Consider the following 13,714-nt stretch of genomic DNA (forward strand, 5'->3'; position numbering starts at 1 on the left):
CGACACCTCATGCCACACAGCGCATCCCCAAAAAGCAAGCAGCCGGCATGCCCAACGTGCCTCAAACTCGGCTATGAGGCATGCATGCAGTGTGGGATGCGAGGCCTTGGCATTGGTTCTCACTGGCGTATCCCCAGCCTATGGGCGCGCTCGTATCACCAACTATCATCACTCGCTACGCTTCGCGAGCGCTGTGTGCCCTCACTGTCTCCCTCACCGTGTCTCTGGCCTGCCGACCACGTTTCCTCGCACGCCGGTGCACCGCCCCCGGCAACGGTACCATCCGCAGCCGCTTTCGTCTCTTGCGCATCCGTTGTCCCTCGAGCTGGCGTGGCCGCCCTCGTGGCGCTCATGTTCCGTCGCACAAGGGCCCGGCCAGCCTGCTTCATGTGGTCTCACGTGTGGGCGCAAATTCCTTGATTCAATAAAATTCTTTCGCATCAAACTGCCGTGTCACTCGCTATTATTAGTCCTCTTCCAGTCAAGTCTGCCACATGCCCTCGCGTCGCTTCCATGCCCACTATGCTGATGCATATCGACTGCCTCCCCTGAGCCGCTTGCCATATCGAAAGAACAAGATTGGAAATCTGCAACAATATACGTTAGTGGTTCCCACGACCATTCTCTTGGGTCTCTTACGGTGCCATGGCCAGCGCAAGGAACGCAAGTAGAGTAGTTGCCCACTGGTAGCCGAGATCTTTTCCAAATCAGTGACCGCTCTTTCATCATGGTGTGCGTCCTAGGAACTTACTGTTGTACATCTGAACACCAAATAGTCTATGTCGTTTATTAGTAATGAAGTCTGCCCCAACGTTGGTGCTAGCTTACGGGAAAGCCGCAGCAAAGTACGACCGCGCGAAGCTGTTGGCCGCGAGAGCCGATGCAGCGTAGACAGGGTACTGTTCGGCGAGGTCACTATCTCTGTACCCAAGAGCCTGGTCCGACTTCGGTGCGTGGTGGGACTTACAGCTTCCACCAAGAATGTAAAGACCCCTGAATAGACCCAGATGACACTACGTCACGGAATACGGTCAGTGAGCTGTTCATCGACGACACCTGAAGCGTCTGAAAGAAGAAAACCTACCCAAGGCCAAATACTGCTGAAAAGATAATTGGAACTGCAGTGTCATGGTCAGTTGTTATTGCGACTGGACAATATGCACGATGATGTCGTACCTATCCAGTGAACCTGCGGAAGCCGGGATGTTAGCCATGGAATCTTCCATGCCAGTAAAAATCTAAACTTACTGAGGAGTATGTCGTCCACCCAAACCCTGCATACGTGTGATTAGAAGCTTGTTCGAGGCGAGGCCATGCAGCGGCTTACCAAAGAGTGCGACAGGGACGACCCAGGCCCCAACAATAGTCGAAGGGAGCCGAAACTCAGGTTCCGAACCTCCGGGCTCGCCTCCTTGCTCCTCGCGTTGCCGCACGAGCCTGCCGTATATTCTTCTCCAGAAAGGGTCTGTGGAGACACCCGCGAGCATGCCAACCAACAGACCCAAGAATGCGAGTCCAACCTGCGAGATGCTGAAGCCATGGTTGTTGCCGAATACGAGAGGAAAGGCGCCAAAGAAGAGGTACAGGATACCCAACAAGATTGCCGACAAGATGCAAAGACTCAAGCACTGGATCACAACAGTCAGTCCACCAGTCACGGCCTCACTAAGCGCGGAGACCCACCATAGGCTCGAAGAAGAGAAGTTGAAACGGGCGGATGCATGACCACAGCACAGTTTTGGCGATAGATCTGTCCATCTTCTCAATGGGCGCTATCCACTCTGGGTTGCCGGTTTCTTTTCGCAGTCGAATCGCCTTTCGACGGAGCAAAACGGGGTGGTACGTCTCAGGCACGAAAAGAACGATTAGGCAAAGCTGCGAGACTAGCATTAGTCTCTGGTACACATGGTGTGCAGCACAACCTTACCTGAACTCCAGACCAGATGATGAGAACATAGAAACACCTGATTGCGTGTCAACACAAATCGCCGATTTCTCCGCAAGAGCTGATCGACGGCACGCTCGATACGAGTATCAGGGGTAGATGCTGCCAGCTCGGCCAACGCCATCGCAGCTGCAGGTGCAGTGTCGCAAGGTGGGGATAGTGGGCCTGGAATAAGCACTTACCATCTCCATGTAGTGTTTTCCACGATGAAGCCTCCTATCAGAGGGCCTACCTCTGGCCCAACGAACGGGCTGGCTGTGTAGACCATCATAGGTGCAGATAGCTCCTACACTTACGTCAGATATAGACGGCTAGCGAGCATCGAATGTACTGACGTGTTTCCCGAACATGTCACCGACAGTCCCTCCCGCAACACTGAGGAAGGCTGAGCCAGCTAGGCCGTCCAAGAAGCGCGCAACCAACATTGTCTGGATGTTCTGTGCCACGGCGCATGGTATCATCCAGATGAGGAAGAATGTGAATGAGCAGATATAGATTGGCCTTCGACCGTAGAACTGGATCATGTTAGTCGATCACGGGTACGGCGAAGTGCCGTTAATTCCCGGCAGCTGTACGCACCTCCGAGAGTGGACTTAGGATCATCGGTCCTGCGCCGAGTCCCGCAACAAACATAGATAGACCAAGCGTGCACACTAGGCGTGAGGCCCCAAACTCAGGCTCCAGCTGACTATACGTCGACGTATATAGCGATGAGGTGCATGTCCTACATTTAGCAATCGTTAGTTTGTGCGCGTGCAACAGTTCGTATATGGAGTTGATGACGTACACGCATAGTGAACTACTGGCGCATATTAACACGATGAGCCATCTTCGTAGTTTTCCCATGCTGCGTGGATTCTCTGGGTCGGCGTCACCATCCCAGGTCACGAGGTACGGTTGCTCTGTTATAGGGCCGGGTCGGGAGTTGCTTGGGCCTTTGGCATTGGCTTCTGCGTCGAGGCATGTGTAGCCATCTCCTCCAGCTCTCGAGTGATGCGATCTGACAGTCTTCAGACTCCTTCCGTCTTGCGAACGCCTGCTTTGACTGCGGCCTCTTTCAGCTGTTGCGTCATTCTCCTTTGTTGGAGACTGCATAGCTCCGTCATGACCATCAGCTTTCTCTTCGTCAATGTCGGCAGCAGATACTCCTCTCTTCTCGTACTCGCTTGACGCGCTGTCTTCATGTTGTTCGTGCGCGGAGCCTAGGCTCGTTCTCTCCTTCGACTCCATTCTGATGAGTCTCGCCGTCGCTCTGGGTGTTGGAATGAAACGCAAGGTCCGACGAGTACCAGAATCACCAACGACACGCCAATCTTTCAGAAACTGCTCCACTCTAGAAACGACTAGTTGCCGCTCGGATATAACTCGCTAAGGTTCTCAAAGAACCCCTGATGACAAACCCTGGTTATGCGACGCGATGCAGGTCCAACAGGCGAAGGAATGAAGTGGGAAAACCGCGGCAAGAAGGGATACTGTATACTAGAAGCAGACATCGCGCTTCGACTAAGCTTTCAAACCGCGCCGCGGCGATCGGCCCAAAGGCTCTGGGGCCACTCGTGCGCAGAGTGGGGTGGCGTCTTCCTGCCATAACGGCGCCAGTCTGTCTAGATTGCTGGGGTGCGTATGTGCGTCATCCGGCTAAGACATCTGCTAGGGTTCTGACATGAACATGTTGATCAGCATGCTGGTATGTAATGCGGATTTAACGCGCGAGAGCGCCGACGATGATTTCCATGGCAGACGTACACATCGATCTGGAGATACAACACCGTCGTCTTTCGTGAGCGGCCTTCCGACGGTACTTCCGACAGTGCTTCCGACGGTGCGATTCATGTCTTCGCCCTTGAATTGCCGCGATCGGCGCAAGACCTGCCGATGCAAAAGACTAGCGGGCCGTAATTAGCAAAACCATCCGTTCGGAAAAGCATTTGCCCTGGTCCCTGGAAACTGCTATGTGATAATGTCTTTCCACCTCATGTTCCTCATTCCAGAAGTCCGCACAAGGACACATACCATACCTTCGCGTTGTAATCAGTTGCAGCCACCGATCGTGTTGGAGTTGTTGTGCAACTAGCTCGCAAGGGCGCATCTGCCCACCACGATTGCCACTAACTCCAATCCCCGAGACCACGAGGCATCTTGTTCTGGCTTTGAAAGCAGAACGCAAGATATACGCTTTGTAAAATTTCATCTGCTTATCTAGGTGTGGTGTTTTCAGTGTAGAGATGACATCAGATGTAAGCTTCTGACATACATATTCGGACTGCCGCAATAACGGCACCACGTGGGAAATGCACTAGGGGAGATGACGGGCGTTAGCAAAGAAAAAAAAAACATGGAGCCCTTCTTCCAGACGTTTCTAGGTAGCGCCTTGAGCGCGCAAATTATACGCGAGTACGCCGCCGACGGGATGGCTGATGCATGTCTCTCTGGATTTGTCGTGATGGTGATGTGGTGGGAAAGGCGTTGCGCATTCGATACATGTGTAATAGTCCGCCTGATTGATATCAGGTAAGACGTCAAAGCTTGGTCACTGATGCAGTTCGCCTCACAGTGGCTCTTTTCATTGATCGGTCTTAGGACAGAACATGCCTGCATTGAATGGAAAGCTGAACATGACGAGTTGAGCGATGCGGCGGTGATGATTTGCTCGGGCTTTTCGAATCGGAACTATGCGAATTAAAACTACATCCATACGTCATGTTAATGATACACTATCACAAGGCTGGAGTTTTGAAGGGGATCTCGTGGTTTCTAGCTATACCTAAGAGGTTCATGAGCTGGTTGTGCATCCATGACATCAAGCAGATAGAGCAGTGTCTATCCATGCAAGTCAGGTTAGACGATGTTCCTCATTATATTTTCTACTAACATGCATGACGTGCACTGAGTTTACCGACCGTGATTGTGATCACTCTTGTTCGATGGAATATCTGGTGCTCGTTCTAGTGATGCGCAGTTGAGATGTACATAGCGATGCACAATAGAAGACACTCCACAGCATGTAATCATATAAGCAGAATGTTAGCTAGACGATATCTTCAAAACGTTGCCTTCCACAAGAATGCGTGAACTCTAGAACGTGTATCATAGCTAGCAACTCATGCATTGCCAATCCATAGATCGTGACAATCAAACTCCATGATGCTGCCCTATTCCTGCCATACGACCATACTCCCCTTCCCCATACCCCGAATCGTGCCTTCATCGTGAACCACTCCTGCCACGAACCATCAGGCCTTTCTTCCCCAACGCGTGCCACTTGCCATCCGAAGAGCCCCCATGCCATCTAAACGAGCAGCCACCCTCAGTGCCACAGCAAGCGCATCTGAACACTGGCAAGAAGCCCGCCGTCCCATGGCCCCCTACAAAACCCCGTCTTCGCCCCCAACACCACCTTTTCTCTTTCATCCCACTTGCATTCGTTTTCGCCCTTTCCTTTCCTTTCCTTGCACAGTGCACGGTGACATGCTAACATGAGGGCTCCCGAGGGATAGCATGAGGGCTACTGAGGGTTATTGAGGGCTACTGAGGGATACCACCCGCTCCTTGGCCTTCGGGGTCCTTGGACCTTCGGGTACTCGGGCTTTCGGGGCCTGAAATAGGATATCTCCGCTACGATGCTCTTCCATAGCATACGTGGTCATCTGGGTCGGGAAGATCAAACAGCCCTTTGCCAGCGTGAGCCCAGAGTGTCTTCGGATGCATTGACGGTGTCTCTTCACTGTGTGACTCTGCTTGGGCAACATTTCTTGCATGTTTCAGATTAGTGCGAGAGCGCGAAATGGCAACTTTCTTCCTCCTCTTTGTGATGTTGTGATATGGTGACGTGAATACAACCCCTTGCCTTTGCCCTTGCCTTTGCCTTTGCCTTTGCCTTTGCCTTTGCCTTTGCCTTTGCCTTTGCCTTTGCCTTTGCTGCTGTTTTCGGGGTCTGCAGATGTTGTGTGTTCGTGACTGACGGTTCTGTTGGTTGGGTTATCGCTCCTGAAGGCAACGATGACGCATGCGGTACGTATGGCCGCCGCCGCCAAGGCGACCTCGGGATGCAACAAGAAGGTGAGCATAATGAATATGGATTGGATGCTAAGATTTTGGCGCGTGATAACTTTTCGATGAGTATGACATAGCCCATTGGAGTGCGTAGTATGTAGAAGTAAATGCTGTATATGGCGGACGATTTGACTGGGTCGTCGCTTTGCGCCATCGCAATGCCAACCGAAAGAGTGGATTGTTACCAAGATAGAGTACCACGGTCCATATTACAGATACGATGCATTTGAGCATTCATACCATGGTCGTACCGCCCCACACCCAGCGTTCAGGAATATAAAAAGCCCTTGCATCCCCGCCTTCACCTTTTCTCCATGCGCAAAACTGTTTTCCTATCAAATGGAGTTATCCTATCCTTCGGTGGCAGAACACCGAAAAAAATCTTCCTTCTGTCAAACGCCCATATGCCTGAGCAGCTACAGCCACCAAGAAACACACTACTCAAAGCCCCTTTCTTACTTGGTTAGAATGCGTGGTTCTGGATTAGTGTCCTTGAGGGACTCGAACTCAACAGGCCGACAGTTCATCGGAGGCGGTGATGATAACGACAGATGGACAGGCATCTCTCCAAGGAGGGGATCCACAAGTCCGAAACTGAAAATATCTGAGCCTCAAAACTAAATGGTTGGGAAGTTGGGAGGGTGATGGGCGGGCGGGGTTTCATGGTGGGCGCGGCGAAGCTGGGGACGGGTGGGATTTGGGTTGCGGGTTGCTGCATACATGCTGTTGAAAGTTGATAAGTTGCTACGGCATTAGACAATGTATACCTCACCCTCAAGAAATATTCTTGAACAACGTTCTTACAAAGTGCAATACGAAATGCAGTAAATCACTCACAAGAAGTGTCATAGCAAGGAAAACAGTTCATTTGATCCAATCTCGTTATAACCACCGCGTCCAGCGCGTATATCCTAGTAATAAGGACCCGGAGTAGGTTCCCAGTAATGGCTATCTAAACATTCCTCGCGACCGCACGCCTCATAGCCATGCGTCATGATCCGATTGAAGGTGCCGCGGCGCTGGAAGCAGTGTCTGCACAGCGCGTTCCTCTGCCAGTCGTCGCCATGGGGGTTCTTGTATATGGAGATGTCGTGTCTGAGTTCGTCGCTCGTATCCATCAAGTGTAGTGGTCTCAGGTAGCTGGGGGTCTCAGGGGGTTCAGGGGACCCTGACGTATACCTTCGCGTGTCGTGTCGTTCAGGTGTTCCTGACCGAGGTATTGTAGGCGCCAGGGTTCGTTTTGGTGAGTCGCTCCGCAGCTTTTTGGCCTGATGTTGTCGCCGGGCTGTCTCTTGGCTTCTCCCTCGCTTGCGTGCTTCGCAATGTCAGCGCCTGGGTATGGTCAAAATTTGGATGTACGTACGACACGTGACCCAGGAACTCTGATCTGAAGGCACAGTTGAGTCCGTCAGCGCTGAGCTCGGAACCGTCGTCTCAGTTGAAGCTGAAGTGACTGCCGAAGTCGGAGGCTCAGCAGGTGAAGGCATGGACGATATATCAGAGTCGCAGAAGAGAAGTGGCGACTTGGAGGGGTCGATATCCTCCCCAGTGGCATCTGGCTGAGTTATGAAGCGCGAAAGTGGGATCTGTAGGCTCCTGAGTGTTGGTCGGGGCGGTCTTGGCGTATCCTTTGTAGGGCCATCTTGTGACCTGATTTCGTCGAGGAGCAGGCGTAGGAAGGATGTCGACGGCGCGGCACCGCTTGGGGACTTGAGGGTGGGCCGTAGGACGGGTGTAGGCATGTTGATGCTCACAGAGTGCGATAGGCGATGAAGCTGGTAATGGAGCTAATGGTAGCGCAATAAGATTGGGACGGGACTGGATGATGTGAGGCGAGGGAGACGCATGGCGGAGGAATTGAAGTTGTCGAGTTGATGTCGTGCGTGGGGAAGGTGTCAAGGAAACAACAGAAGAGGCAGCTACAATGCCGTCACATGCGACTGCCCCGTACAGCGCCGGAGACTTCCATTGGATGCACGTGTCAGCGAGAGAGAAACTACGTCGGGTCTAGACAGCAAACGGGTCATGATGAAGTGAGATTCGCTACGAGATGCCACATAGCTCTCACCTGATATGGTATACTACAAGCCTCGTCTATCATGCAGAGGCCGTTCCGTTGCGCCTGTTCATATCGTGCATTGGTCGTGTTGCTCATGTCTCGGACATCTCGGTGTCCTCAGCCTTGGCCAGGCCGTGCTCCTTCAGCAGGGCATCGATCTCGTCCGCTCCCCACAGGTGGTGGTAGATCTTGCCCTCCTTTGTCCTTCCTACTGTCGCAAATTCAACTATGCATTGTTAGTACTCTCCCGGAATGATAGTGAGATGATGAACGTACTCTTCTCGCTGCTCAGCTTAGTCGAGTCCATGGTCTTGCTGAGCACCTTGACTGCAAGCCCGCACGCTTCCTTCAAATCGCACTCCTCCTTGTAGTCCTGCTTCAACAAGCTCTGTGCAGAAGCGTTGTTCGCGCCGACACTGGTCGCCTTCCAGCCGCCGTAGTTGCCACTGGGGTTACTCTGGTAGAGCTGGAACTGGCGCTGGGGGTCCCATCCTGCGTAGATGAATGACACACCGAACGGTCGGAGACCTCCGTGCTGCGTGTAACCCTGCTTGAGATCGCATAAGCGGCGGACAAGCTGCTCGCACGGAATGTCTTCGTTGTAGGTGAGGAGGTAGCGTTGGGCGTTTTGGCGGGCGTAGTTGATGAGGATGTTGGCGTCGGCGGTCATTCCTGCTACAGCGCAGATCATGTTACTGGAAGCACATTAGTCATGGTATTATGATGTTGGCGGTCCACGCACTCGTTCAAGATGTACAGCTTCTCGGCCGATGTGTCTTGCTCCAACAACTTGCTGGTGACCTTCCTCTCTGCGGCGAGCACGATGCCATCCTGGGCCAAGATGCCTAGCGCTGTTCCGGCGTGCGAGATGGCCTCGAGGGCATATTCGACTTGGTAGAGGCGACCTTCGGGGGAGAAGATGGTTGTCTATGCACCGTTAGCTGGGTTCTGGCGGTGTTTGCGGGTATATCGTACCCTGGAGTCGTATCTCCGTGACATGATGGCGGTCTACTCTGGCGGTCTGGGTGGTATTGGAAGTGTAGACAGCGGTGGGCGAGAGAGAGGGCGGCGGGGAAGTCGGGGCGTGGGCTGGTGTTGATGAGAGCTCCAGGCACAAGCTCCTACGCAGCGCGTCGGCGATTCAGGCTGCTTGGCGCCGACCAGTTTTTGGATCGCGCGCGCAACACCAACTTTCCCATCACCAACTCTTTTCGCAAGAGTTGAATAGCTTCAATTCCTAGCTGCACGCGACATCACAATGTCGGACATACCGGTGCGACCGCCTGCACCAGCTGCACCGCTTCCTCCAGGCTGGACGGAGCACAAGGCGCCCTCAGGTAGCTATAGCTCCTACTTGCGTCATATGCTTCCGCTAACATTACAGGCCACTCGTACTACTACAATGCCGAATTAAATAAGTCGACCTATACGCGACCTGTTGCAGAGGTTCCGCAATACCACAATCCGACGCCGCCACCCGCACCCGCACCCTACAACGCGCCTTCGAATTACGGCCTTGGCCACGATAGTCAGACAGCGCAAACTGCCTCTCAGCCTCAGCCTTCAATCAACGACTTCATCTTCGCGAGCGCGCCGAAGCAATTCCCCAAACATGGCGGGGCGCACCAACAAGCAAGAGGTGGGCATCGTGGAGGGATGCGCGGAGGGCAGAACAGCGTCAACGACCGAAGAAGAGACCGCGATGATAGGCCAAAGCATCGCCAGGACATACCAAACTGCGCGCCATGGGTTCTGGTCAAGACAAAGTTCGGACGACGTTTTGTGTGGAACAAGGACACGAATGAAAGTTTCTGGAAGTTCCCGCCAAATGTCATGACTGCCGTTATCGAGTTCGATCGGAAGGAGCGCGAAAAGAAGGAACGCAGGGAACGGGGCGAGCCAAGCGATGTGGAAGAGGAGAACGATGCTATGGCCGAGATCGAGGCGGAGCTCGCAGAAGCGGAAGAGGAGGTGGAAATAGTCGAAGTGGACGGTGAGGAGGGTATGGAGAACGATGAGGAGTATGAAGAGGTGGAAGTCACGGACGATGAGGGCGAGGCGTCAGGGCATGCACAGAAACGACAGCGCACCGAAGAGCCATCTGGAGACCCACAACCCGAGGAAGATGACGATCTTGCATGGCAACTGGCACAAATGGAGGAGATGGAGATGGACCAGGGCTACGACGATCAATTCGACGAGGAGGAGCCTGCTTTGTCCGAAGAAGACTGCAAAGCGCTGTTCAAGGAGCTCCTCGAGGATACGAAAGTCAGCCCATTCGCACCCTGGGACAAGATTATAGAGGACGGTGTGTTATTTGACGACGACCGATACAAGGCTTTACCGAATATGGCAGCGCGCAAAGAATGCTTCAACGAATGGTCGCGAGATAAAGCCCAGTTTCTCAAGGAAGAGAAGGCCCGGCAAGCGAAACGAGACCCCCGGATACCGTACTTGGCCTTCCTCGACAAACATGCCACACCAAAGCTCTACTGGCCAGAGTTTCGCCGGAAATACAAGAAAGAACCTGAGCTAAAGGATACCAAGCTCCCAGACAAAGACAAAGAGAAGCTATACCGCGATCACATCAAGCGTCTAGCTATGCGATCTTCCGACCTGAAATCCGATCTATCAGCGCTCCTACGGGCTCAGCCTCTCGCTCTCCTCAACCGCTCCACAACCCTCGATACTCTACCCTCCGCCGTACTAAGCGACCTCTGCTACATTTCTCTCCCACCATCAACACGCGAAGGCCTCATCAACACATACATCTCCACACTACCACCCGCACCCGAAGGCGTCGTCTACTCCGCCGAAGAAGAAGCAGAACGCGCGAAGAAGTGGGCCGAGCGCGAACGGCGCGAGAAAGCGCTTGCAGACCGTGAGAGGCGTGTTCGTGAGGAGAAGAGAAAGCAAGAGCGCGATCTAGCCTACGGGAAAGGCAGGTTACGCGAAGAAGAAGCGGAGATTGAGCGAGCGATGAATGTAGGGAAAGAGGGCTTGAAGAGTTATCTGAAAGAGTAGATACCCATGCACAATACATACATTGAACTTCAACTTACATCGATGTTATCAAGATAAAACTTGCATATTGGCGTCTCTCAGAATTTGGTTCCGCGGTCACTGTACCGGTGGTACGCATTACGATCTCCCTCTTCATCATACGTCCGCTTATTCTCACCGCCACACCCTCACCCACAACCCGCACGCCCATGCACATCCCCCAACGCCTATAAATAACCCCCACATCCCCTCTCCTTCTCTTCTCCAACTACTCTTCCCATCACCCCAGACCCAACATACAACTCGTAAGAGATGTATGCAACTGATAATCGGACTCATCCTACCCCTTGTCCCCCCTACAAGAGTAGTCCCGGAAAAGCGTTGAATGCGACATAACCCCTACAGGTGGTTTAGTCGTCTTCAATACTTGACGGGATATGAAAGGGTTTGATGGAAAATATACTTCTACGAAGCATTTCTTCATCAGATCCTTTTCGGTCTGGGTGTGAGCGAGGCGGTGATGAAAAGGACAATGAACAAATCATCCTGATCAGTTACTGATTCAGAATAGGTAACGGTTGTTCTATATACATTTCTGAGCCTCAGGTTGGAGTTGGGGGTGATGTTGGTGCTGGTGGTGGCACGATGGTTATTTGATCGTTAGTATGTTTGTAGTTCAATAGAAGACTTGCAAAATTGTCCGAAAAAGTTATTTGGATGTTCGCTTTTGAGTTTCAAGATACACTATCACTCAGTACTTTAGCTTTTCGAGCGTGTTACTTGGGACTGGCAACGTCGATACCGTCAATTCATTCTTCAGAAATATCGGTCTTGGTGTCGGGCTGAGTGGAGTGTGTGGGGACGGCAGAGATCGGGTGAGATGAGATGAGATGAGATGCAGGTGGGACCTGAGTGGAGGTTGCATGTATCCACGGCGTTACTTAGTCTTGGCTTATGCTCGTGTTTACGAGATGTATCTCGCTTTCGTGAGTTGGTCTTAGTGTTCTCGTTCTCGCGTTCTACGGCATCACTGCTTACCGCGATGGGAAGTTATCTTGGATCCTATCGATCACAGCCTCTCGTTCTGTTTCTCATTCTCATTCGGAGTCACGGTTCCAATCAAAGTTCTCGCTTTCGGATCCTTCCCACGTCTCCCCCGTACTCATAACCAAACCTTCCTTGGCGATATCAACCTTACATCCATGATCGCTCGATCGCCGGAGGGGACAATAACTCTCTATCACCAATCTTGGCTTTCGAACTGCCCAACTATAGTAATTCCACGCCCATCCATCGATTCCAGCATCGGATTCGCATCCTTCGCCGTGGGTAACCCCTGTATCCACCGACACGTTACCGACAAGAAAAATAAGTAATCATCCGAATCCCACGCCATAGCCTCATTCTCCACACCTTAACCTACTGTGCCTAACCTCTAAACCTCCCCAAACAAGTAATCCATCGATCACAGCACCGCATTCGCATTCCCTTCCGCCAAAAACCACATCTTCGTATCCGGAGTTGAGATAAAGGAAGGAGTAGCGTACCAGTGCGTTGGTTTGTTCGCGAGTCTCGTGTGGTAGGAGCGGGTATCTTACAAAGAACCGTGCCCAGGCTCGCTTTCGCTTTGGTTCCCGATTACTGATTACATGAGGACTACGCTAAGGGAAGGTGCCGCGCAACATCGGTGTGTGCGGTTGTTCGCGGTCGGTGGTTTTGCTTTAGCTGCGTTGTTTCTTGTGCGAAATGACTGCATGCGGTAGTTGTTGGAGGAGGTGTTGATGATAGTCTCGCGTTCGCGTTGAGGGGTTCTGCTCGAGCAGTGCGTATGGGGGTGCTAGTGGGTGTAGTGTAGGTTGGAATAACGGCTCATGACGATGACGCGAGGGCCCTGAATCTCGGTCTCGTTCTTATTCTTTTTCTCATTCTGTTTCTGCCATGTCCTGGAAGTCTGACGCGGTTCGTTATGTCTCCCCCGATTCTTGCGCAAATGATGAGGCCTTCCCTAAACATCTCCAAGAGGATGGATACGTGGATACGTGGATACTTGGATCCGCAGGCACTCGAGCTGAGCGCTACAAGCCGAGCGGCGTCGAAGGAGTCTAGATGCGATATTGATCTTCCGCTATTTGCGTCTTAACCCGCTTCCCTGCATGCGAAGTGCGAAGTACGATGCGTAAACTGTATGGTGCTGCGTTGGCATCGCACATGTCAACATACGCCTGCCGGTCACTCTCCCGTGCGTGGGACACCGGCGAGACGCTTGCGAGCCAATCGCAATCCTGGCCCTAGGACGGCTTTCCCCGTTAGGCAACTACTGAGAGACTATCGATCGCGGCAGGAAGGGCACTGCGGGGCTCCCAGCCCTGTGGAACCAATTGCAACGTCGTCAACAGGGATAGCTGCCGCATCGGGTAATTCGCGCGAGCGGTCGTAGATCACGGCAAGCTTGGCAGATAGGGCAGTCAACTGGTGTGGAGCCGCTACTGGCCTACAGGGCCAATCGCAAGTGCGAGGCAGGGCTGGCGACCCCGTTGGGAAGGTTTGCAAAAAACTGTCGATTCTACCCACAGGAAGGGCACTGGCCCTGTGGAGCCAATGACGGCCGCCAGACAGGGCTGGGTTACTCGGATAGGCAGGTTTGTGAGGGAGCT

General features: G+C 52.8%; 3 protein-coding genes across 3 annotated transcripts; 1 reads left to right on the forward strand and 2 right to left on the reverse strand.

Moving 5' to 3' along the window:
• Window positions 1-824: 824 nt before the first annotated feature.
• J4E78_006558 (uncharacterized protein) lies at window positions 825-3,175 on the reverse strand (the record flags this gene model as incomplete). Its single annotated transcript, XM_049367168.1, has 9 exons — window positions 825-935; window positions 1,249-1,274; window positions 1,328-1,628; window positions 1,684-1,875; window positions 1,928-1,964; window positions 2,128-2,231; window positions 2,281-2,460; window positions 2,525-2,669; window positions 2,733-3,175. The coding sequence occupies 9 exons, from the start codon at window positions 3,173-3,175 to the stop codon at window positions 825-827; spliced, it is 1,539 nt and encodes a 512-aa protein (XP_049220915.1).
• Window positions 3,176-8,149: 4,974 nt separating this feature from the next.
• J4E78_006559 (uncharacterized protein) lies at window positions 8,150-9,056 on the reverse strand (the record flags this gene model as incomplete). The annotated part of the gene is made up of 4 exons (XM_049367169.1): window positions 8,150-8,283; window positions 8,334-8,752; window positions 8,800-8,984; window positions 9,033-9,056. 4 exons carry the CDS (start codon window positions 9,054-9,056, stop codon window positions 8,150-8,152), a joined length of 762 nt encoding a protein of 253 aa, XP_049220916.1.
• Window positions 9,057-9,315: 259 nt separating this feature from the next.
• Window positions 9,316-11,081, forward strand: J4E78_006560 (uncharacterized protein; the record flags this gene model as incomplete). The annotated part of the gene is made up of 2 exons (XM_049367170.1): window positions 9,316-9,394; window positions 9,442-11,081. 2 exons carry the CDS (start codon window positions 9,316-9,318, stop codon window positions 11,079-11,081), a joined length of 1,719 nt encoding a protein of 572 aa, XP_049220917.1.
• Between the last annotated feature and the right edge of the window lie 2,633 nt (window positions 11,082-13,714).

The sequence above is a fragment of the Alternaria triticimaculans genome (genome assembly GCF_023758025.1).
Source record: "Alternaria triticimaculans strain BMP 0046 chromosome Unknown scaffold_9, whole genome shotgun sequence".
Lineage (NCBI taxonomy): Eukaryota > Fungi > Ascomycota > Dothideomycetes > Pleosporales > Pleosporaceae > Alternaria > Alternaria triticimaculans.